This window comes from Rhipicephalus microplus, chromosome 2, assembly GCF_043290135.1.
Source record: "Rhipicephalus microplus isolate Deutch F79 chromosome 2, USDA_Rmic, whole genome shotgun sequence".
Classification (NCBI taxonomy): Eukaryota; Metazoa; Arthropoda; class Arachnida; order Ixodida; family Ixodidae; genus Rhipicephalus; species Rhipicephalus microplus.
The window spans coordinates 290,061,861-290,086,091 of NC_134701.1; the positions used below are offsets into that span (position 1 = coordinate 290,061,861).

Below are 24,231 nucleotides of genomic sequence, written 5' to 3' on the forward strand. Positions count from 1 at the left end.
TGTTTCCTCGAGATTATGCTGGGCTAACAATTAGCATCACGAGCAACGAATCTCGAGAGGAATACACAGTGCTGACACTCCTTTACAGTGCATGACACTGCTAAACCAAACAGAATTTTTGTTTTCGTGAGGGATTCTCGATTGTGACCCGGGCAGATTGGGGATGATCGAAGCTGCTGAGGTTAACTCAATTTCGCCCCGAATCTACAATTTAGAATACCAAGAACACCTGAATCACGCACATTGGCGTCTCTTGCAAGCTTCAGACCGCTAAACAAAACAAAGTCATTCGATAAGCCCTAACTCAAGGTGCTCAGCCAATGAGCATCCCAACAAAATAAAACACGCTTGAAAAGTAAGAAAATAACAATGAAAATCAAACTTACGCACGTTAAACAAAATGAAGGGCAAAGTTGACCTACACTGACGCGCATAATAACATGTAATGTCAAACACAGAAGGCATCTTAAACAGGGGCTTTTACTATGCCCTCTCTGTTAAAATAAAACACGCTGACTTTTTACCTTTCGAAATATTATGGAAACAAAATAATCAAACAAACAAATCAATGTCAGCTTTTTCGATGAGAAGGAAAGTAAAACTTGCAAACATTCCGATGCATTCCTTGTTCAACGGCTGACGACAAAACTAGAAAAGTTATTTTCAAAGCTGATTACAATATTCATTCCTCGTAACGGCAAGACGGGGGCCCTCTCAGACGAACTCTGGGGAGTCGCGCACTCCATAGCTTTCGAGGGATCCGGTCTTGACAAAGGCACAATGAACAAATCTGTTTTCGGAACTCGGTAGCACCAACTTTCGATGTACAGCCGCTTAACTCGAACAAGGGAGCATCTGTCCTGCGTCCTTTACCCCGCCCGTTCGACCCGTGACCATTTGGCCACGGTGGGGAACAAGAGCCTGTGTTACGGCTTAGGCGTAAGCTATGCTTCCCTTCCTGGTTGCCTCTACGCGGCAGAGAAAAATATGAGACCAGGCGATGATCTCGGCGTCCGAACTTTCCTGAAATTCGGTTTTTCTTGACGCACTTCTCGCTTAATCTCGACCTCCGCGGCAATCTGCATTTCAAACATTTCATAGAGGACCTTTTCGCGATCCTACGCCTAGCCCTGAACCTGGCGTCTCGACTAATGACGTCACAGCACTTAACAGCGGCTTTAGTGCGCTTGTCGCCAGGTCTGTGACAGAACGGGAGTCCCGATGACTTTGAAGCTAACAAGCGCGCTTACAGAGCTTTCGATCGGTGGGTGTCTATCGCTGTCGTCGATAGCCCTTGTTTTCTGGCCTTCGAAGTCGGCCTCATGCTCTCTTTCACGAGCTTTATTCTGTAGCGCTTTATGTCGCGCATCCTGCTCAAGCTTTTGTTGGCAGGCGTCAACCTCTAGCGCCCTGCGACGCGACTCGTCGTCAAGCTCTTTTGTACGCGATTCATCTTGATCATTTGCGCTGCGAAGCGGCTTCATCTCCAGTGCTTTCTGATGTACCTCGGCGTCCTTAGCTATGCGATGGGCCTCGGCCCCTAACTCTTCGCGGTGCACCTCAGCGTCACGCTCTCTCCGGCGCACTTCGGCGGCTTGTGCTTCGCGACGGGCCTCAGCCTCCATGGCTTTTCGGCATGCCTTATCTTTACGCGCTTCCACCTCCATCGCCTTACGCCGCGCCTCATCTCGCTCTCTCTGACGCACGTTGGCGTCCTGCGCTTTGCGATGGGCCTCGATTTCGAGCACTTTGCTGCGCGCTTCAGTGCTGTACTTGTATTCTCGACTTTCGCAGTCGGCAGGACTCAGGGCAGCAAAGTGGCAGAACACAGCGTATTTAACCCTATCGAAGTTATGCGCTTCCTCGGCAGATAAGCGCTCCAAAATGCTTGCGACTTTGCAGGGAAGCAACGTGGCAAGATTCACTGACCATAAATCTCGCTCAACACCAACATCGTCACAGACCTCTTCAAAATTAACGAGAAAAGACACGATGTTCTCGTCCATTCTGAAGAGTCCGAGTCGGTATTGTGCTCGTTGCCACTTAATCGCTTCAATTTGACGATCAAGCTGTTTCATTCTGAGAGCATGCTCTCTCCTTTTGCGACTCTCTTCGGCCTTCCATTGTTTGTGCCTTTGAGCTTTTCGGCCTTCCATTGTTCATGCCTTTGAGCTTCGAGCTCTTCGTGGCTTTTCTCGGCCTTCTGCTTTTGCTCACAAATAAGCTCCCAAAACTCGTCAGCTTCCTCGGCCGTCACATTCTCTGCCCGCATCACCTCGAGAATCGCTTCCCTTGTTTTAGCGGACCCGGCGGAAATCCCCATGGCTCCACAAATTTCAAGGAGGTCCTGCACCAGGTACTGCTCCATCGCGATCTCGTCCCTCGTGATGCTCTACTACTGATATTCACCGTACTCCAAAACTAATCTCGTGGTTTAAAGTAGGTGAATATTAAATTATAACCACCAAAACAAAACAAAACACTCTCCTAACATCTGCCTGTGCTAGAGAGGTCTGGCGAAACGAACAGTAAACGTTGGGCACTCACCCAACCAAAGTAGCCGACGATGGTCCAACTCGTGGCTGCCGTCGAACAGTGTCAGGCCTTCAGGGATCCGGTCAAACTTGCCAATGTTGAGATCCGGGGTTGCTTGTCCCAGCTTGCCGAACGATGAGAACAGGGTAGCGTATCGCAGCGTAGCCAAACGCTATCACGGCGGTCGTCCTCGTGCTCTGAGATACGATCCAACTTTTCAGCCGTTGAGATCGGGGTAGCGGGTCCCAGAGCAGCAAAACGTTGAGGACAGGGGTAGCGTATCCCAGCGTATTCACACGCTAGTATCAGGTCGGTCGTGCTCGAGCTTCCAGGGGTCCGATCCGGCGTGCCAAACGTAGGGTAGCGTATCACAGCGTAGCCAGACGCTTTCACGGCGGTCGTCCTCGTGCTCAGAGATCCGATCAGACTTGCCAAACGTAGGATATCGTATCCCACCGCTGCCATCACTGTTAGGAATTTGCTGTCTCGCGATGGTAGCGGTGGCGAAGAGCGGCGAGCAGTCGAGCGGACTTCGCTGAAGCCTTAGGAGGCAATCCGTTTTGAAAACAGCAACAAAAGGAGCGTTTACTGTAGCAGGTTGTCGTTTGTACTGAGCCGGCCAGCACGACTACGTCGGCTGGGGCAAAATCCTCTAACATGGGGCCGGCACGGCCTTAAATAGCATTTTGGGACTCTTCTGCGAGACCAGTTTCCCGGAACGGCACAGTGGCTCGGCTGAGGAGACGCAGACATACCCGGAACTGCAAGGTGGTTCGGCGGAGGAAGCGACGTTATCCCCGGAACTGCACGGTTCTTCTGCGCGGAAGGCGGCGCTGGGCGGCGCTCTCATGTCATCGGGATCATTTCTCAAATGTTTCACTCGTGATGCACGTCGTGTGATACATTTAGTTGAATTTCTTGGTAAGTAGGGCACTGCTGTTTATAATATTGCCGTTTTAGTTGTCATACATTGGAGGAGGGGGGGAGAAGCTTTCACTATGACATAAATTGTCATTTGCCTTTAGTGTCCCTTTAAATGGCACCTCCAATCGCACAATATGCTGTAATGGGGATACAATCAGATGTGCCAGTGTTTTCTTGATGGAACAGGAGGATATGTATTGATGCACGTCTGCCGACAACCCGTGCCACCATAACCATTAAAAAAGTTCGCTATTGTTCTTAATTGGCCGATGTGATCGACCACAAATGCATCGGGGCGCGTCACTTGAAAATCAGATTGTCATATGCTTTGATGCATGACAGGAATCTAGGAAGAGTTTCTCTCAATTCGAGGACAAAAAATACCGTAGTAGATAGTGTATGTCACTTTGTTTACCTGCATTAATAGGTAGTGAGCTAGACAGTCAGAAAAAAAAAATTGCCCGCAGCTTCCCTCGGGGGAACACTGAGGAGGATGCGGACCATATAATTGGTTAACGGGGTGTTAAAGTGCGACTTACTTGGGTCGATGGCTAAATTGGTTAACGTGGTTGTGAAATGGGGTGTTAAATTGCGACTTACTTGGGTCGATGGCTAAATTGGTTAACGTGGTTGTAGGAGGGGGTGTTAAATGAGTGAACACGTACACACGTATGCGAAAGGGCGGCGCTGGTCGAAGGGACGTCGATCATTGTGTTTGTGGATTCGTTGGAATTCATTTCACCGCGACCTTGGACGTCGACGCGCCGTACAAACCAACCGACGAGCGGCAACTGAGCCAGCGAGCGCCGACCTTGAGTATATATACAGCACGACGGCGCATGCACTGTCAGCTGTTGAATGTTCTCGAAGCGCGACGCCACATGCGCGTCCACTGGAGAATCAGGAGAATTGTAGATGTCGAACGCGGTGTGTAGAGGAGGAAGGGTGCACAGATGGTGGAGGAGTGAAGCGCGCGCGGTGTGTAGAGGAGGAAGGGATGCACAGATGGTGGAAGAGTGGGCGACGGCGCATGCGCGCGCGTCAGCTGTCGAATGTTCGAGAAGCGGTGCGGACGGCGCACTACAAGGCGCGAGTATAAGATGCTCCGCATCTAATATTTTCAGTGTTTTCTGCACATTGGGCTACTCATAGATGAAGTTCATGTGCTCAAATTGGAAACTTCAGAGGTGCAGAATTCTTACTTAAGAGCTGATACTGACTGTAGTGAATGGTTCTAAGTAATCCTACAGTTTGAGAATCCACCAGGCCAATTTCAAGCTGTGATATTCTTTTGTTTGAAGGCAATGAAGATTGCTGTTGGTGGTAACATTTGGGAATGATTTGCCGTCAGCATCGGGCATAAACATTTCGGTAGCCGGAACTACCACCAGGCAATTTGGATGCATTGTGCCGAATTATACATTCACTGTGCTGACAACTAGCATCTGCAGCAAGGTGCAAGTGACCATCAGAGTTGTCTAAGAGTAGAATGCCTTCATGTCAAAGAGCACAGGCTCTTGCATAATTGTGTGCGCATCCTCCTGGTAGTGGGCTGTCATAGGTAGAGAAACCAGTACAGCTTTAATGTCTGTGAAGGATGCTTCTCGATCTGGGCTCGGTACCATTGGCAGGGACATAGCTAGAAATTTATTTCAGGTGGGGGGGGAGGGGGTACAAACCGTAAATGTGGGTTCAGGCTTGTGTTTTTACGTGTCGCTCTGTGTATAATCATGTTGTGCGTAACTTGGGCTGAGACTGAAAATGAAAGGTGCATCGGAAGCAAATTGAATTGAACCCGAAATATACACACCAGCCTAAAGATATTCAGAGAACTTTACTTCCTTTTACTAATTGCATTTAGTTACCCAACTTTTCAACTTTTTGTTGAAGGTTCATTGCATGAATTCAGAGTTGTAGCGCACTTTTAGTAACTGCCCATTCAATTGCTTCTCACCTCAGTAATTTACACCTCAGTAATTTTTTTAATACACTCAGTAATTTTTTTGCATTGTAAATGAATCTTCGATAAGGTAAGCGTCTAGAGTAAGGCTGTGAGTGCCTCTGTGTCAGCATTAAAGAAAGCTTGAAAAGCAGTGCCATCTTTATGCATGGCTTGATTCATGTTTTGACAGGGAGCAGCAGAGAGCCTGTATAGCCTGACTTGTGACCTGCTGAACCCGGCTCACGGCACCGAGGTGCGCCATGTGGTGCTTAACTTCTACTGCACTTTGGTTCGAGCCCAGGCAAGTGTGAATACCTCTAGTGCCCCCTGGTAGCTGATGCTTGTCTTATGCAACCAGTCGTGACCTAGCTAAAGAACTAGTAGTGAACTATTGTGGATACCGTAGAGTTTCTCACAAGAATACCTAGAGGGAAGTGTGGTGCCACGATCTATGCCAATTTCATAAACGGCCCTGTTAGTGCACTGGGAATGAAGGTATATGTGTCTGCGAGGGTTGTGTTGGCAGGTGTTGAGCGAGCCTTCGACTCAACAGCGAATACGACTGTGTAAATATAGCTTCTCTGAAACAAAACGTTCAAAAGCGGATCTCATCCACGCATATTATACTCTAAAATAAAAGTCCCCTTACCTTTACTGCACAACCAAACGGTGAAAGAAAGAAACAGAGGACAAAAGTGCGTGGAGGGAACGCTCGCTTTGTCGTCTGCCTGCCAAGTTTAGCAGCCGTTGGTTACTTCTTACCCTTCGTAAGATTGCACATCGACGCAGAACATTCTAGTGTTAAATAAAACACGTTTCTGTGCAATGACAAAAATAAATAGCTTCTTACGTGCTCTTTTAGTAAGATATCAGTGATTTTAACGCGAAGCGAGACGCGTTTTCGAGGTATACAAATCCGAGTCAAGTTTGAAGCTCTCATATGCCGTCATTCCCTTGCATCCAGCAGCTCACTAGTGCCAGATTTCCCTCTAGATAAGTTTGTGAGAAACTCTATGGTGGATACGTATGTGCATACGGGATTCTAGTAAAGCTTTTTAGTGGCACGAGTGACACTCTTGTTGCTCTTCGTGCATATCCAGTCAAGCACTTGATTCCAGCAGCTAGAGAGAGAGAAAGAAGTATTTATTAAAAAACAGAAAATGTAGCCGACGTATGCTAATCGCTGACTTGCTGCTCTGGCTTTGGAAGGAGATTGGGGATTGAAAGTACGGATAGCAAGAGAGAGAGAAAAAAAGATGTTAAGATAGAAGATAGAATAAAAAAAATAAAGAAAAAATAGGCTATATTTTTGTCTATTGGTTGAAAATGTGCGATGATAGTTTCTCATTGCGTGGCTTTAAGGTTAAGCGAAAGGTTTTCGAGCTGACTGATACTGTTCAAATACACAAATAAAAGTTTTATAGCTGCCAGCCAGCATTTAGCTGTTTTTAGAATATTTACCAAATATGTTCTAAAAATAAAGCTTGTGTGAAATCAGCGCTCCTGGTTCAAGTTAATAGTTATATTGGATACATACGATATTGCAACTTAAGTTTACTTAAGATAAGAGCAAATGAGGTATTAGGGTAATTAATGACTCTTAATTGATTCAGTTCATTGGAAGAGCAGGCACGTTTCTTGTGAGCACTCAGGATTGTTGCAGTGCCTGGCAGAGTACATCTCAACCACGAGTTTCCTGCTATGTGACTTTTGAAATCTGCTTTGGCAGTGCAGTAATACTCGAAGTTAACACTAAGGAATACACCGGAGAACATGAACATCAAAATGCGAGTGCCACTCATAGTCTTGCGTTATGGTTACTGTAGTATATTCAAATTTTTATTTGCATCTCAGTCTATCTTCCTGAGAATCATTCGGAAGTGCCACTACATCATAAAGATTGGCATTGCACGAGTTCATGCAGTACTATTTTATATTATACTCTCCCTGCTGCACAGACTTGTCTCTAAACTTACTAAAGGGAAGGCTGGCCAGTTGGTAGGTTTGGATTGGTATCTGTTGACTCATGCTACCTTTTGGGTTCAATTTTCCAGTTGCTTCAGTTCGTTTGCTTGTTTTAGTGTACTCATTTCTTTATCTTTAACCTGGTATTTTGTGTGGTTGCCATGATGTTGCTAAGAAGTATTGTTTTTGTAGGCCCTTTCATGCATTAGTGCAATGGTGGTGTACGGGAAGCATTATCAGTAGCGTGCATTATTGTCTAAATGCACAATCGGTGCTTACAGCCAAATTAGAATGTCAAAACATAGTTGCACATTACATTTTGTTTGAGAGGTCTTGTGAGAATCTCATGCAGAGAGCATTACAGAGAATGGTTACTTTGTGTGTTCACAATTTAATTATTAGAAAGCCTATTCACATTTCTATGGCTGATTTACATGCTGAGCTATCGTATACTAGACTGAACTAGTGTCTGCACTACACATAAACTCTTTGTTAATCATAAAGGCATTGAACAATGTTGGATAAACAGTAGCGCGATGTATTCTGTAAGCATTGAAAATTTACTAACTTGCAATGTAGCTTATGGTCTGCTTTGTCAACAGCATACCTCAGGATATTGAATGTGCTCTTTGGTTTTATGCTAGTAATGTGTTGTTATACCTGATGGTTGCTAGGGCATTTTCTTCACATATGAATCATTCTGTGCCATGTGTGGAGCTCGCTGTTTTTTATCCTGTGCAGCGGGACCCACTTGACATCATCAGGGCTCACTGCTTCAACCTGGTGTTGGACCTGTCGTTGCCCGAGGATTTGCCCTTAAGGTGTGGTTCTTACAAAAAAAAAAGTAAACAAAGGGAGTCTTCAAGTAGTAAGCAGACGACGAACAGGTTTATTTGAAAAAGAAGCACGTCTTCCTGAGGCAGCTTTCCTGGCTGAAGTGTTGCTGCGGCGGCTGCATATTTTTAATGGAGGCAAAAATGCTTTAGGCATGTCTTCTTGGATTTAGGTGCGCGTTAAAATCCCAATTGGTCAAAATTTCTGGAGCCCTCCACTATGGCACCCCTCATAATCATACCGTGGTTTTGTGACACCAGACCCCAACAGTTCTTATAATATTGCTAAAGCATTGTACATACATACTCTGTGGGAGGCTTCATTTGTTGATTATTTTGTTCTAAGGAAGTCGCAAGTTTGGTTTAGTGACCCTTAACACTTTGCTCTTGTTTCAGCTCCTTGCCCCCCCCCCCCCCCCCCCGCAACGCTTTAGAGCAAAAAACACACTTTTAATTTAACACTTGAGAGCAAAAAAAAGTTTTTTCAGAGTAACATGTGTTTAAACTTCTCATTTTTTGCATAAGAAAATTTTTTTAAAATATCAGATGCAAGAATTGAGAATTTTATTTAGTTAATAACTGAAGGAAGATAGGTTCTAGCAATCGTGAATCTATTCTTTAGGTATTTTTATCCTTAAAAAGACTACCCAACTCGACGCTCTTGTCTTCGAATTCGATAAATAAGTCGAAAGTGTATCTTTCTCTATTTTCGCTAATAAGTTGAAATATTAAGAAAGGGAAACTAACAACTGCCCATTTGTAGCACAAAGCCACAAGTAAATCGATACAGGTTTTTCGGAAACTTTTCGAGTTGCTTCAGTAAGAGTGCTCTTTAATTTGCAGTATCCTGCGTCCTTGCTGTTTGAGTTGTCGATAAATTCCCCGAGTTGGCTATGGGTCTATAGCACTGCGAAAAATTCAAAGGAGCAAAGGACTTTGGGTGTAACCTTGTGATGTCAATTCTAGAATGAGGCTGGCTTTTATGCTCAAGTCTTGCAGATGTCATAAGCCTGTAGTAGCCTGAGGGGTAAAAGCTGTGTTTGCTCAAGTACTCGCTATTGTCTTGCTTCAGTGGGTGGCATTAAAGTTGACTGGGCTGGATTTACTCTTTCAAAATGCAGGGGAATTTTTCAACTTGGGTGTTGGCTTGCACCTAGTAGATTGAATAGCAAAGATGCTGAATAACTCTGTCTGAGAAAAAAGTTTTGAACACTTATGACTAGAGACCGAATTATAGGCAAATACCTATTTCGTTTCTTGCATGTCTATAATGTCATTTTGATATATGAGCATGAATTAGAGGTTAAGACTGGTTTTTATAGTGTTTTTATAGTGTCTGTAAATGCCTATTTTTGACGTTCGTGCCTAAAGTTCGATAAGTTTCTATAAACGCCCATTTTCAAAATCGGTGCCAATAATAACCCTATTTAACCTTAAGTTGTGCTTTTGAGTACAGTTGGAAACCGGTATTCATGTTACCGTGCAAAATTGAGCTAATGGAACTCTATGGGGTGCAACCTATCTCAGAAGTTTCATCACTGTCAAGGCCACAAGGCCCCTTAGCGAATAGGAACTCCTATTAGCCTCTACACACATGAATTCATTCGCGTCGCGTCATCTGCTCGTCATTTCCCAGGCATCTGTCCACACGTGTACGAAACAAGAGGAGCTGTGCAGCTTTAGGATGATGCCGAACAAATGCATCAGAATGCTCTTTCTACTTCCTTTTTGTATACCACCGCTTAGTCGAGAATGCACCAGTACTGGAGGGAGCCCTGGCAATGTCAGAGCACCTAAAGCACTACACTGATGTTGTAGGCGACCACAGGCTGCTCATGCCAAAATGTAGAGCATACGAGAGCGTCAGCGCTTTTCTAAAGGACTTGCTTGCACTTGCAAAATTGAACTTTTCCCTAAACATTTCAATGGTTGTGCAGCCTTTCTTGACTGCTTTTCAGTGTGATTCTCCCAAGAGCTTTTTTAGCGAAAGAGGTTGCAAGTGTCTTGAGGAGCCTCCTTGCAAGTTTGTGAAGCGCTCAGTATTTAGAGAATCCACGAGCATCAAAATAGTTTTGCAAATAGATATTAATGATGCTGCCATTTGCAAGTCCCTTGAGACGGTTAGAGCATCCGCCTCGCATGCAAGAGGTCCGTGGTTCGAATCTCGGTGCTGCGCAGTTCTCAACCGGATAAAAAAAAAAAATCCGCGTGGCGATGGAGGCCTGGGGTGCGGCCTCACCGGTGACCACCGCCGGTAACGCACTCCCTCACCAGAGAAGGATTGGCCACCCTGGTGCAGTATCTGGCCATTACCTCCCACATGCATAGGTCAATTAACTCACGGCCCTCAGTCCCCAGCAGCTGCGAAGCAACGGACTACGGCGGCGGTCAAATCTGCAACGCAGCAGAGGGTGCTAAGAATCTCTGGATCTGGACAGGCCGCCATTGGAACCTCAACTTGGCAACGTTTAACGCTAGAACCTTATCTAGTAAAGCAAGTCTAGCTGTACTATTCGAGGAGCTAGAGGGTGTTAAATGGGATATAACAGGGCTCAGTGAGGTTAGGAGGACAGATGAGGCCTATACAGTGCTACAGAACGGGCACGTCTTTTGCTATCGGGGCTTGGCTGACAGAAGAGAACTGGGAGTGTGGTTTCTTATTTATAGAAACATAGCTGGCAACATAGAGGAATACTATAGCATTAATGAAAGGGTGGTAGGTATCGTAATTGAACTCAATAAGAGATACAAGAAGAAGGTAGTACAGGCTTACGCGCCTACATCCAGCCATGATGACGCTTCAGTTGAAAGCTTCTATGAAGACGTGGAATCGGCAATGAGTAAGGTAAAAACGCAGTATACTATACTGATGGTAGACTTTAATGTGAAGGTAGGGAAGAAGCAGGCTGGAGACCAGGCATTGGGAGATTATGGCATTGGTACTAGAAATGCCAGAGGAGATCTTCTAGTAGAATTCGCAGAACGCAATAATTTACGGATTTTGAATACCTTCTACCGAAAACGAGGAAACCGTAAGTGGACATGGAGGAGCCCTAATGGTGAAAATAAGAACGAAATAGACTTTACAATGAGTGCAGACCGAGGCATCGTGCAGGATGTGGAAGTGCTTGGTAAGGTACGATGCAGTGACCATAGAATGGTACGGCCTCGAATTCACCTAGACTTGAAAGAGGAACGACAGAAACTGATACGCAAGAAGCCAATAAATGACCTAGCACTGAGAGGGAAAGTAGAGGAATTCAGAGTCTCACTTCAGAACAGGTACTCGGCTCTTATTGAAGAAACCAGCCTTAGCGTTGACGCAATGAATGGTAATCTGACGAGTATCATTACGGAGTGTGCAGTGGAAGTTGGAGGTATTGTACTTGGACAGGAAACTGGCAAGCTGTTCCAGGAGACAAAGAACCTCATTAAAAAGCATCAAAGCATGAAAGACTCAAGTACAACAGACGAAATAGAATTGGCAGAGCTTTCGAAGTTGATTAATAAGCGTAAGGTATATGATGTAAGACGGTGTAACATGGAGAGAATTGAACACGCTCTGAAAAACGGAGGAAGCGTCAAAGCAGTGAAAAGGAAACTTGGGATAGGCAGAAATCAGATGTATGCACTAAGGGACAAAGAAGGTAAAATAACTACCACTATGGATAGGATAGTTAAAATAGTGGAGGAATTTTACGGAGACCTGTACAGTAGCCGGAACAACCCCGACCTTAATACTATAAGAACTATCAGTAAACCAGATGACACCCCACCAGTAATGATAGAAGAAGTCAGAAAAGTCTTGGAGAGCATGCAAAGAGGTAAAGCTGCTGGTGAGAACCAGGTAACATCAGATTTGCTGAAAGATGAAGGACAGATTGTGTTAGAGAAACGAGCCACCCTGTTTACGAGGCGATTCCTGACGGGAAGAGTACCAGAGTCTTGGAAGAATGCTAACATTATCTTAGTACATAAGAAAGGAGATGAGAAGGACTTGAAGAATAACAGGTCGATTAGCTTGCTCTCCGTAGTATAGAAGCTATTTACAAAGGTGATTGCTAACAGAGTTAAGAAAACATTAGAATTCAATCAACCAAAGAAACAAGCAGGATTTCGAACAGGCTACTCAACAATCGACCACATTCATACTATCAATCGGGTAATACAGAAATGCTCAGAATATAGCCAACCACTATACCTGCTTCATAGATTACGAGAAGGCGTTTGATTCAGTACAAATATCAGCATTCATCCAGACACTGCGTAATCAGGGCATCGATGAAGTATATCTAAACATCCTGGAAGAAATCTACAGGGGATCAACTGCTACCATATTGCTTCATAAAGAAAGCAACAGAATACCAATCAAGAAAGGTGTAAGGCAGGGGGATACAATCTCCCCGGTGCTGTTTACTGCGTGCTTCCAGGAGGTTTTCAGAGGCCTAGAATAGGAACAGTTAGGCATAAGAGTTAATGGAGAGTACCTTAGTAACCTGCGCTTCGCCGATGACATTGCATTGCTGAGTAACTCGGGGGACGAATTGCAACTCATGATTACGGAGTTAGACAAGGTGAGCAGAAAGGTGGGTCTTAAAGTTAATCTGCAGAAAACGAAAGTAATGTACAACAACATCGGAAGAGAGCAGCGCTTCGAGATAGGTAATAGTGCACTTCAAGTTGTAAAAGACTCTCTGCTTAGGGCATGTAATAACCGCGGAGCCGAACCACGAGATTGAAGTAACTAGAAGAATAATAATGGGGTGGAGCACATTTGGCAAGCATTCTCAAATTATGACAGGTAGATTGCCCCTATCCCTCAAGAGGAAGGTATATAACAGCTGCATCTTGCCAATACTTAGCTATGGAACAGAAACCTGGAGATTTACAAAGAGGGTTCAGTTTAAATTGAGGATGACACAACAAGCAATGGAAAGAAAAATGGTAGGTGTAACCTTAAAAGACAAAAAGAGAGCAGAGTGGATTAGGGAACAGACAGTGGTTAAGGATATCATAGTTGAAATCAAGAAGAGGAAATGGACATGGGCCGGGCATGTAGCGCGTAGACAGGATAACTGCTGGTCATTAAGGGTAACTAACTGGATTCCCAGAGAAGGCAAGCGGATTATGGGGAGACAGAAGGTTAGGTGGGCAGATGAGACTAAGAAGTTTGCAGGTATAAACTGGCAGCAGCAAGCACAGGACCGAGTTGACTGGCGGAACATGGGAGAGGCCTATGGATGTAGTCGGACTGATGGTGATGATGATGATGAGAATGAATGCGAAACTGTGAAGTGTCATCAGGGGAAGGTAGGGTCTAGGTTTTCTCGACGGGGGACACTTGAGTCACCGCTGGACAATAAAAGGAGAGACCGTGTTCTACAAAGCCTGCTGGAAAAAAAATTGCATGGCTATGCTAAACGATTGGTGCCTTTGTACCATCGTAAGCTAAATAATTTCTTCTTGCTTTTATGTAGTAGAGACAGGTCCCGCACATTTTTTTCTTGAAAATTTGAATTTTTGTAAAACGGGCCTAAAACTCGTTTTACCTGCCTGTTTTAGTTGCCTAAATCCCGATTTTTTGTGCCTTTACATCTGGCCTCTACTTATGACTTGAATTAAGGAACGTCGTCCTTTACAATTTCTTCTGGGAAGCCTTTCTTCCTGAAAAGTGCTTAAGTGCTGACAAAAATGTAGTGACTACTTCAGAAGTGACTGCATGAATAAATCCACTTGGAGTGAGAGAGAAAAGTGCTTTAATGAAATACTGGAGATGTTAGCCAGACTTGGAGGGGTAGTCAACTAATGTAATTGCAAATCTGCACTCATATGCAGCAAGTCCTAGCAAACCAGCAGTGTCCATGATCAGCTTTGCCTAGTGTTTTGGTGGCCATGTGACAGGCTGTAAGGGTGCAAGAACTGGTTTGGCAGACTTGTGTGCCGCTTGACAAGTAAATTATGCGGAATTTGCTTGTGTAAAAGGAATTTTACAAATAGGAAGTACATGACGTGCTCGCTCAGGCAGTCTCAAGCATTCACCTTAAGGGAGGCGAGTTTTGCTCGATTTCATGTCATGCGGTTTGGCATAGGAATATCCTTTTTGATGCCTGTTGATTGTAAAGTATTGTGGATATCTCTCTAGGGCTTGCAGTTCAGTGTATTGCTGGAACAGGTGCCATTAAGAACATGATCTTCTTGCATGCACAGATTGGAGCTGGTGCGTCTACTGACGGACAACGGCAAATGCTTGAACCTTTTTGAAGAGCAGGCTGGTGAGTCCACTTGCCTGCATTGCAGACAAATACACTATAAAATATAATCAATTTATGCTAGGTACAAAAAATCATGAAAGCCGTTCGCTGCATGTTCATTTAAGCTGGTTGACATATCTTGTCAAAGGAGCAGAATATTGAACATTGTGGACACAGGAAAACAAGAAAAGCATCTGTGCATCTTTTCTTCTACATGAATTCACTCTATTAAGTGTTCTGCATTTTGAGAAGAAAGCTGGTTTTATTATACCTTGCTTTCATATGGGGACTTAGCATTTCTACAGACCATGTTGTGTCATTCTGAGAGACAGGGTAGGAAACTTGGACACAAAGCAAAATCCGAGACACCATAAACGCCGACTAACAACGTGGTGTTTTTACTTCTTTCTCGTGTTCGTGTTTGGATGCCCTGTCTTTTAGAATGAATACTTACCAACTAGCTCAGTGTTCTGTTTTTCTAATCCTGTCTGTGTCATCAAGCAGTTTACTTTTGAAAAATGTTCAGTACTGAGACTATATGTGTGAACTGATTCAGTGTAAGTTATAAGCAAATTGTATTTGTAACTATTGATCAGCTGCCAGCTTGTAAAAATATTGTGTGCTTCATGACGCCAGCAGGCAGAAAATAAATGCTCCGCAGCACTGAACGCCATGGCTACTTGCAGCGCTAACACTCCTAAATTTAAATGCTCATAAATACACGATATCTTGCTTATACAAGTCTTATTCGACCAATGCTGGAATATAACCGTGTTGCATGGTTTTTCACACACAAAAAACAACATTCTTACACTTGAAAGAGTATAAAAAAAAGCTGTTCAGATTATTTTGAATATTTACAGGCGAAATGATTTCCCGACAGAACTTCGACTCTCTCGCCTCTCCACTTGGTCCAGCCGAGTCAATGTGCACAGATTAAAATCCTTGTATTAACTGTTATGCAACAGCTTCAAGCTAAATCCCGCGTCATTTGTCACATATGACCCTTCCAGGGAAACCTGACAAAGAAATAGACTTAACGTAGGTTAATTTTATTTTACTAACAATGTACATCACTTCTCATTTTTTTCCACAAGTAGCTATTCATTAGATAAATTTATTGTTGCTCAGCTTACAATAGAACTGTTTACAGAACTAGGGGAAGGAGCTCTTTGATGTGGGCACATGACGCTCTGTTGTTTGTCTTTATTTTTTTCTTGTTCATTTGCTCTTTTTGTTGACTGTAAAAATGATGAGCTGCACTCCTTTTAAAAACTGCATCCTGTGTTGTTTGTAGATTCCCCTACCATAAGCACTTCGCCAAGCCAACATAAGCCAACTAGCCCCTCTTAACTGAATTGCGTGAAAAAAATTGAAGTACAAAAGGAAGACACCTGGACATAGTGTCCTGGTGTCTTCCTTTTGTACTTCAATTTTTTTTGTGCAACTCAGTTAAGATGAATTACTAACTCTTCCAGCAGTCCATGCTTCTCTAGCCCTTCTCATTGTATTACTGTGTTTAACTATTGTGATGCACATTTCTTATTTTCACTCTTGTTGCGTTCAGTTTTCGGCCACAAAGCCTGTCAGGAATGCTCAGCACAATCTGCACCTCATTGTTCGAGAAGGTTCGCGAGATCGTTCTGTTAAGATAGCGTGCAGAAAACGAACACTCGAGATTATTCCAGAGCTTGCACGCCAACCAGTGATGAAGCTAGAATATTCAACACCACATGTATAAATGCTGATGCGCTTTGCTGCTTGTCAGTTGATCGAGAGCCGATGCTCAATGCCAGTGTGTATCGCTGTAATCTGACTTTTTGTTAGCAGGCCACAAGTTTGGCTGAATAAACAGGTTGATTTTCAAACTACAGTGTTGACATTGACGTCACGGCCCCGTGACATCTGGTGGAGGTGCTGCTTCTTTCATGTACCAGGCAACCCCATCAAGCAGTGAGCTCAACGCCAGTCATGAAGACATTGACAACAACCCCGAGCAGCGAACAAGCTGCAGGCGATAAGGTCTACCGCCAGAGTTTGGGCCTCTACCTGAGAACACTAGGGAAACCAAGACCGTGGCTTCAACCACAGGCACAATGACCACTGCCATGCCACCTGCACCAATCATGCTCCGGTAGCCCAAAGAGCCACTAACATTCCGCGGATCATCAATGGAAAACCCAGAAAGCTGGCTGGAGACGTTTGACCAAGTAGCCGCTTGAACAGCTGGGACCCCGATAAAAAACTGCACCATATCAACTTTTACCTAGAAGGTGCTGCGAAGACGTGGTTTGAGAATCGGGAATCCAGGCTAGGAAGCTGAGATTTATTTCGGACGATGTTCCTCAGCATGTTCACGAGCGTTGTCTGCAAGGAACGTGCCGGTACTATCTTGGAGACGTGTGTGCAAATCCTGAACGAAAGCGTGACCATCTTCATTGAAGAGATGACCTGGCTGTTCCATCATGCTGACTCCACCATGGCCAAGGAGGAGAAGCTCCAATTCCTAATGTGAGGTGTCAATGAAGAGTTGTTTGCGGAGCTTGTGCACAACCCGCTCAAGACTGTTGAAGAATTTCTCATCGAGGCCACGACAATCGAGAAGGCACCTGAGATGCGCACAAGGCAGTATAACCGCCACTCTTCAACTGTGAACTATTCCGAGGCTCATGCCCTCAGCACTGACGACCTGCACAAGACAATCCGGGCGATAGTCCGTAAGAGCTGCACAAGCCGTTACCTTTGCCGCAGCCTCAAGTGGATTGAATTGCTGATATTGTCTACGAGGAAGTTCGGCAATCCCTGGAATCCCCGAAGCGCCACAGTCTGAGCCAGAAGCTATGAGCTACGTCGCTGCTGTTTGCCACTGCGCTCTTTAGTACTCTTGTCAGGACACTGCCCCACTTAAATTCCGCTGCCAGACTCCGCTGCTACCACCACTGACACCATATCCCCCACCTGCCGGCCAGCACTACTTGCCCAGGGAAACCTTTTAGGATAAAGCGAGAAAAAGTACTTCCTATCTTGTAGCCCATTCAGAGTGTCGTCAATTCTTGGAAGAGGGTAAGCATCGCGCTCAGTGACGGCAATCAGTTTCGGGTAGTCTATGCAGAAACTTAGTCTGACCTTTCTTCTTTACAAGGACCACACCCGACACCCATGGGCTTGCTTACAGTTGGATTACATCGTGTCTAAGTATTTTTCTTGACTTTCGATAGCCTCTCTCTTTTGTAGACCCTCGATAGGGATGTTGGTTTATAAGCCTCACAGATTCGCCCACAATAATATGATGTTTGGCAATAGGTGTGCATCAGACTTGAGATAATACTGAGAAGTATGCTGTGAATTTCCGTATGAGACTTCCAATTTGCTTCTTTTGGTCGGGTAATAATTGTGGTTCAATATCGATTGACGCAAGGACAGAATTTTTATCTGTTACACCAGTTGTCGTGGTGTCAGAAACACTCACTTCTGTAACCTGGACGAAGTCATTGAGAGTGGCGATGACATTTTCCTTTGCAATATGCTGCACCTCATTTCCAAAGTTGGTGAGCAAGACGTCAGTGCATCCTCCGTGCAACTGAACGAGGCCTCGTGCCATGCATACTCTTTTTTCAAGTGCCAGGTCTGCGTTGCTGTGGCAACTCCTTCGAAGTCACTGAACGCTCTGCTTGTTACTGTTATTGATATGCTTGATCTCGGCGGTACAACGACATTGTCGTCCTCAATGCAGAGGTCGTAGACGTTTTCTTCAGTGTCGAAGGTTGCGATAGCATGCCTCGTTGAAAATGAGACGCTGGATTCTCGCACGTAAATCAGAGCACCGTTAGTCTGCAAAAAATCCATACCCATTATCAATTCTCTTGAGCACTCGGGCAGCACAATAAAACTTGCCGCGTACGTGGAACCTTGTACTCTAATTCTTGTAGTGCGTATGTATTCTTGTTGTGTTGATGAGGTATCCTTGTACTGTTCGAATTTGTAATCCCTACCATCGTGTCAGCACTTTCCTTAGCCTTTTTGAAAGTTCATTACCCATTACTGAATAATCTGCGTTTGTGTCCACCACTGCCATGACTTCGTAGCCATCAACAAGCATGCGTAAATCAGAAGTGATGTTGTTATTACAGCACCGGTCGTTGAGTCTATCGCCATCAGTTGGAGTCAGCGATGGAGGTTTTTGTGCTTCAGTGTGGACTGCGGCTTTGCCTCCCCAGGTCGCTGACTTCAGTTTTCTCGATGTGGGCTTGGTGAGCGGCGTCTTGGAGAGCTTGCTAAAAGACGGGGACTGGGCAACCAATACCTAGACGGCATTGTTGTCTGAGGTTGATGTTGAAAGCGGCACGAGCCTTGACGAGTTGATAAGTATTCTTCAATTTCAAAGGACGCTCACTGCTCTGCGGCCGAGGTATGTTCACAGGGAAGCCACTAAGTCTCGCCTAACGATAATCACACATTCGTTAGAGATGGCCGGCCTCCCCACAATGGTAGCACTGAGGTATCCAATTGGGAGCACGCTAGATATCGCTATTTCTGAGTCTCCTCTCGGGTGGTGGCTGCATAGGGGCTGTGGCTGCAATGTTAGCACGTCCGGGAGTTTTTCACAGTAGAACATTGGCGTAAGACAGATTTGGCTGATGCGTTAGTGGCGCTTCTGTATAGGCATTTGGATGGGGTTTCTGTGTGTGTCCTCCCTGGACTGCCTGTTGAACCTCCTTGCAAATCACATTGGTCAGCGATGAAAGCATTGGAGCATTCTGGCCAAGGCGCTGTTTTTGTAGTTCGTCTCGTACCACAGACCGTACCAACTCCTGCAACATCTCCGTGCTGTTTCCAAAGGCTGCTGGCAATCTGTCCAAAGAGGTTATGTTCATTTCTCTGTTGCAGATTCTTGCTCGCTGTTGTAGCACTCTTTTGATCGCAGCCGCCTAGGAACAAAACTGAGTGATGGTGCGCTGTGGGTTGCAAACCAGACTAGCAAACAGTTCCCTCGCATTAGGTGACGCAGCTTCTTGTCCTCGCTCTGTTTGTATACACTCGACGAAATAGGCTAGACATGTCCTCCTTGTACTTGGCCGCTCTTTTGTTGTAGTGCTGGCTTCTCATTTGCAGGGCAGCTTTGGCTCTCTCTCTGGGATCTGTACTCGGGTAAAATGCGAGCAGCTTCCATTGGAAGTCGTCCCATGACCGCATGGCAAGTTCGTGGTTTTCAAACCACAATCGAGCACTATCCTCCAATATGAAGTAAACACGTCCAAGTCAGCAACCTGCCTCCCATTGGTTAGCTTTTGCAATGCGCTTGAATTGTTCTAGCCGATCCTCCATGTCTTCGTAGGCGTCTCTGTGAAAAGGTCCTGGCATTGGTGGGGTATTCACTGTGATGTTAGCTGGTGTAACAAGAGTTGTCATGTCACCGGCGTTTTCATTCACAGCCGTTGAGACTCTGAGAGAATCCGACAAAGGTGAACATTCGGGGGCCTGACCGCTCAAACGGCGGCTGCAGCGCTGGTGAACTGGAGTGAGCTTATTGTATTGTAGTCGCTGTGGCTCTGGGCTGCGTTCTGGGCCCTACTCCCCTCACCAATTTGTAACACACAATTAAAGGTACACTTTAATGAAACAAAGTAATTGAGGCGAACTTCTGCCAAAGAAAAAACTACTCAAAGAAAGTCAGTGTGGCCGCTCCAGGTGACAGGCTTTTCTAAATCCTTCACCTCTTCTTCTTCTTTCCTTTTTGTTGTGTATCACGTGTGGCGCGTAGCTGCTATCGCATGGCTCGTGCTGGCACGTGCTACATGCTGAATGGACAATCTGTTTTCTAAGTACGCCGTCCACAATCGGGGGGCGTAAGGATCAGACAGCGTGCATAGTTTGAAGGTGGCTTGTGCCAATATTACCCCCACATCGATTCATTGTGCCCATTTCATCAGTTTAGAATCTCGTTATACCGGCTTGCTCTGAGTATAGTAAATTTTAGAACGTGGCATATCTTACAGGTCATCACATGCATTCTACAGAAAGTCAAATCCTGCTGCTATTAAAAGTTGTTTCCACTTCCTTTGAGCAAAATAAAAATAACATTAGCAGAGGTCTTGTTTCAGTTTTTAACATGTATGCAGAACAGATCTAGTAGCACAAAGATTTGACACTGGACAAGAGAAGGGACGAATACGAGTGCTTGTCCACTGTCAAATTTTTGCCCCATGTCATCAGTTATCCATTATCAACATGCCCAACTTCATACTCTTGTCAAATATTTTCCAGATTAGTTAGGCAGTGTCAAATATGGCCGTTTTTCTCTATAATTTGTGGCATATACTATTCGAATTTCATTTAAATTATTCAAACTGAATTACTATTTGCTTCAAGTAGACTATGAACCTAAAATTCACTATTTGCACAAGCCTAAAGTTCTTACCTAGATATGTAAATTTTATCTTTTCATATTCAGCCTATATTCTGTTTGCACTGCCTCTTATTTGTATTTCATGTATGGATATACATGAAATACAAATAAGGTGCTTAGGAATGTATGTGTCTCCAGATGCTTTCCTTACCTCACCTATTGTATATATTACGATGTTTTTTAGGTATTTCATTACTATTTACTGTCCTGTTCTTTCTTTATATTTGTGATGGTTACATGTGTGATCAGAATTTGCAAATTGTATCTGTATATAATGATGTTCTCTAATTGCGGCTAAGTTGTGTATGACATGTTATTTTTAGTTTTTATTTTATTTTATTTTGCCAGACTGTATTTCGGAGCAAAAGCCTCCGTCAGGCTATGTAGCCTTTTGCTTTTGCTTCGTTTTTTTCTGTTGCACGTACAGAAAAATAAATCTCAAATTGAAATTGAAATTGATATACACCAAGCTCTGCAATGATCCCCTGTGAGGGATTGACAGCAGCGGAAAATACATAAATAAATAAAATAAATGATCAAGTGGTCAAGAGGATGACCGCTGCCGCGGTTCAGTTGGTAGAGCATCGGACGCATTATTCAAAAGCCGCAGGTTCAGTCTCTGCCAGCTTCAAGTTGACTTTCCAACCAGCTTACTTTCATAATGTTTAGATCCTAATTACTATAGATACGTATACTTTCTCTTATAATTTATATAGTTAAGCCTGCTTATAACAAATCCTCGTATAACTAATTCGTATACTTTCTCTTATAATTTATATAGTTAAGCCTGCTTATAACAATGCCTCATATAACTAATTCCTCGTTATAGCGAAGTTGTTCTATTCTCTGCCATTCCTCCGTAGAAACACATGTATTTGCGACCTCTATGTAACAAAGGAACAGTGAGAGGCATCCTTGATATAACAAATTTTTCCCATGGGTAATCTTGCAATTTCGGCCCCCATTTTGTCATTTTGGTATGAGCGTGCATCTTCCGTGGGTGCCCCGTCGCTGTTTTACAAAAGGGCGGTGGTGACAACCAGCTGAGAGCGAGCGCTTGTTATAGGGAACCGAAGCTCAAGGTTTCTGAGCGACGATAACGATGCGCCAGGCTCTGACGGCGAGTTGCGGAAAACGTGAGGATAGGCGCGCGAGAGGGTGCAGGCGAGTCAGTGTGTTTCATTGAAGCGGGAGTGCATGCGTGCGACACGCGCGAAACGCGTTCTGCAGTTGGTTGGGGAAACTTCGGCGCCGTGCCGTCAGCTTGGCGCTCTGTGTGACGTTTCTTTTCCGTGATGGAAGAAGCAGCTCCACAGAAGCGTCGGCGAGGTCCTAAGTATTGTTGTGTTTTAAGCGGCCGCAACAATGCAGACAACACCAAGGGACGCTCTCCACGTGTAAAGCTGTATCAGTTCCTCAGAAATTCACAGCTGGCGAACACAGCCGCGTTCGCGAAAGAGAGAGCAGGCTTGACACGAGAGCCGGCAAAAAAAAAAAAAATCGCAGCATATTCACTGACTGAATGATGATGAGTGGGGCGAAGCATCCGTCCGTCTGTTCGTGCATCGGTCTGTCTGTTAACCGTGTGGGTCGATCTGTCCGTCTGTCTGTATGTCGGCCCATCTAGTGAACACTCCGAGTACCACCGCCTCGCATCTTTTCATCATGTATTCATTATATACAAGTACCACCATCTAGCGGACATTCCAAGAACTAAACTCCCCTGTGATGCATGACTGAGAGAGGTGGTTACTACAGAGGATGTTCGGGTGACGCCTTAAGGAAATGCTTTCATCATATATTGATTATATACAAGTACTGCATATATAGTGGACATTCCAAGAATCATGTTTTTATGATATGTTGATTATATACAAGTACCGCCATCTAGAGAACATTCCAAGAACTTAACTCCCCTGTGGCACATACTCGAGAGAGGTGGTTACTACAGAGGACGATCGGGTGACGCCTTAAAAAGCTTCGCTAGTAAAACGAGGCGAGCACTTCAACTTGATTCGCTGTGGTTAAAGATCAGCTTGCTGCTTCGCGGCAAAGTCAGTGGGTCATGCTCCCGTGGCACGAAGGACATGACTCTAAAGCTTCTTGGACATTTTAATGCTATAACCAAGTAACTTTAGTTTTTATCAATTTTTATACCGCCGCAAATGTTTGCACATGACAGTACACGGCTGCTACTGCTGGATACCACATCAAAACAGCAATTATATGGTGTTCATAAACTTCAACGTTGCACATCAGAGTATGCGGCTTCATGTCAGTAGAATGAGACTCGCCTCGTGGCATACGTCGTGCATGGTATTGTTACGTTTGAAAGAGACTGGTAGACGTTGAAAGGGGCCGTTTATTAGGTCGTGAGGGGCAGCTCAGAAGCGGCCGACTGATGCTGATCCTCCTGATCCTCTTCTTCCTCTCTCGCACTGGGCGACCAGTGCGTTCACCGTATACGCATCTTTTTCTTCGTGCATGTACGCAACATTCCTCTCCGCGCAGACGAAGGCCGCCGGACGAGTCAGTCGAGTTGTCGTGGCGTGTACAGTTTCAGGCGCGCAACATGAACCACTTGAGTTTTGGCAGCTCGTCGACCACTCGCCGTGAGACGAGCTATTACATAGTTGACCTCTGTAAGTCTCTCGACGATGACAAAAGGTCCATCGTAAGTGGCCAAAAACTTTTGGCATAACCCGCGCTTGCGCATCGGAGTCCACAACCACACCAGATCACCACGGCGATAAATCACTGGTCGATGGTGAATGTCATAGCGTGCCTTCGCTTTGTCTTGCGATGCCAATGTGCGTAGTCGAGCTATGCGACGCGCCTCTTCGGCGAGGCAGAGAGTCTCAGCGACAGTGACGTTGTCGTGGTCACAGAAAGGCAATATTGTGTCGATAGTGTGCCGGGGCGAACGTGCATAAAGCAAAAAGAAAGGGCTATAGCCTGTAATCTCATGCTTCGCGGTGTTGAACGCGTAAGTAATGAACGGGAGTACGTCATCCCAGTTCTTGTGGTCGCATGAGACATACATAGACAGCATGTTGATAATGGTGCGGTTGGTACGCTCCGTGAGCCCATTAGTTTGGGGGTGGTATGGTGTCGAGTGACGCAGGCGGGATTCACATAAACAGAGTAGCTCCTCCACGACATCCGCTGTGAATTGTCGTCCACGATCACTGATAATCAGGCGAGGTGGGCCATGTCGGAGGATGACGTACTGTAACAAAAACGACGAGACTTCACTGGCAGTTGCGGAGGGAACGGCTGCCGTCTCGCAGTAGCGTGTGTGGTAGTCGACGCAAACAATTATCCATCGGTTGCCCTTAGCCGATTTTGGGAAGGGGCCCAGAAAGTCAATGCCCA

General features: G+C 45.0%; 1 protein-coding gene across 3 annotated transcripts in view; it reads left to right on the top strand.

Annotated features, from left to right (window-relative positions):
* gig (TSC complex subunit tuberin) overlaps positions 1-24,231 on the top strand; it is a 162,390-nt gene that overhangs the window by 4,531 nt on the left and 133,628 nt on the right. For all 3 annotated transcript variants that reach the window (XR_012888402.1, XM_075882244.1, XM_075882245.1), the window contains 3 exons: positions 5,592-5,702; positions 8,108-8,187; positions 14,407-14,471. Coding sequence is in view for 2 of the 3 variants with exons in the window: in XM_075882244.1 (XP_075738359.1) it covers positions 5,592-5,702; positions 8,108-8,187; positions 14,407-14,471 (256 nt within the window). In the remaining variant the exon portion in view is untranslated. The remainder of the gene's footprint in view (positions 1-5,591; positions 5,703-8,107; positions 8,188-14,406; positions 14,472-24,231) is intronic.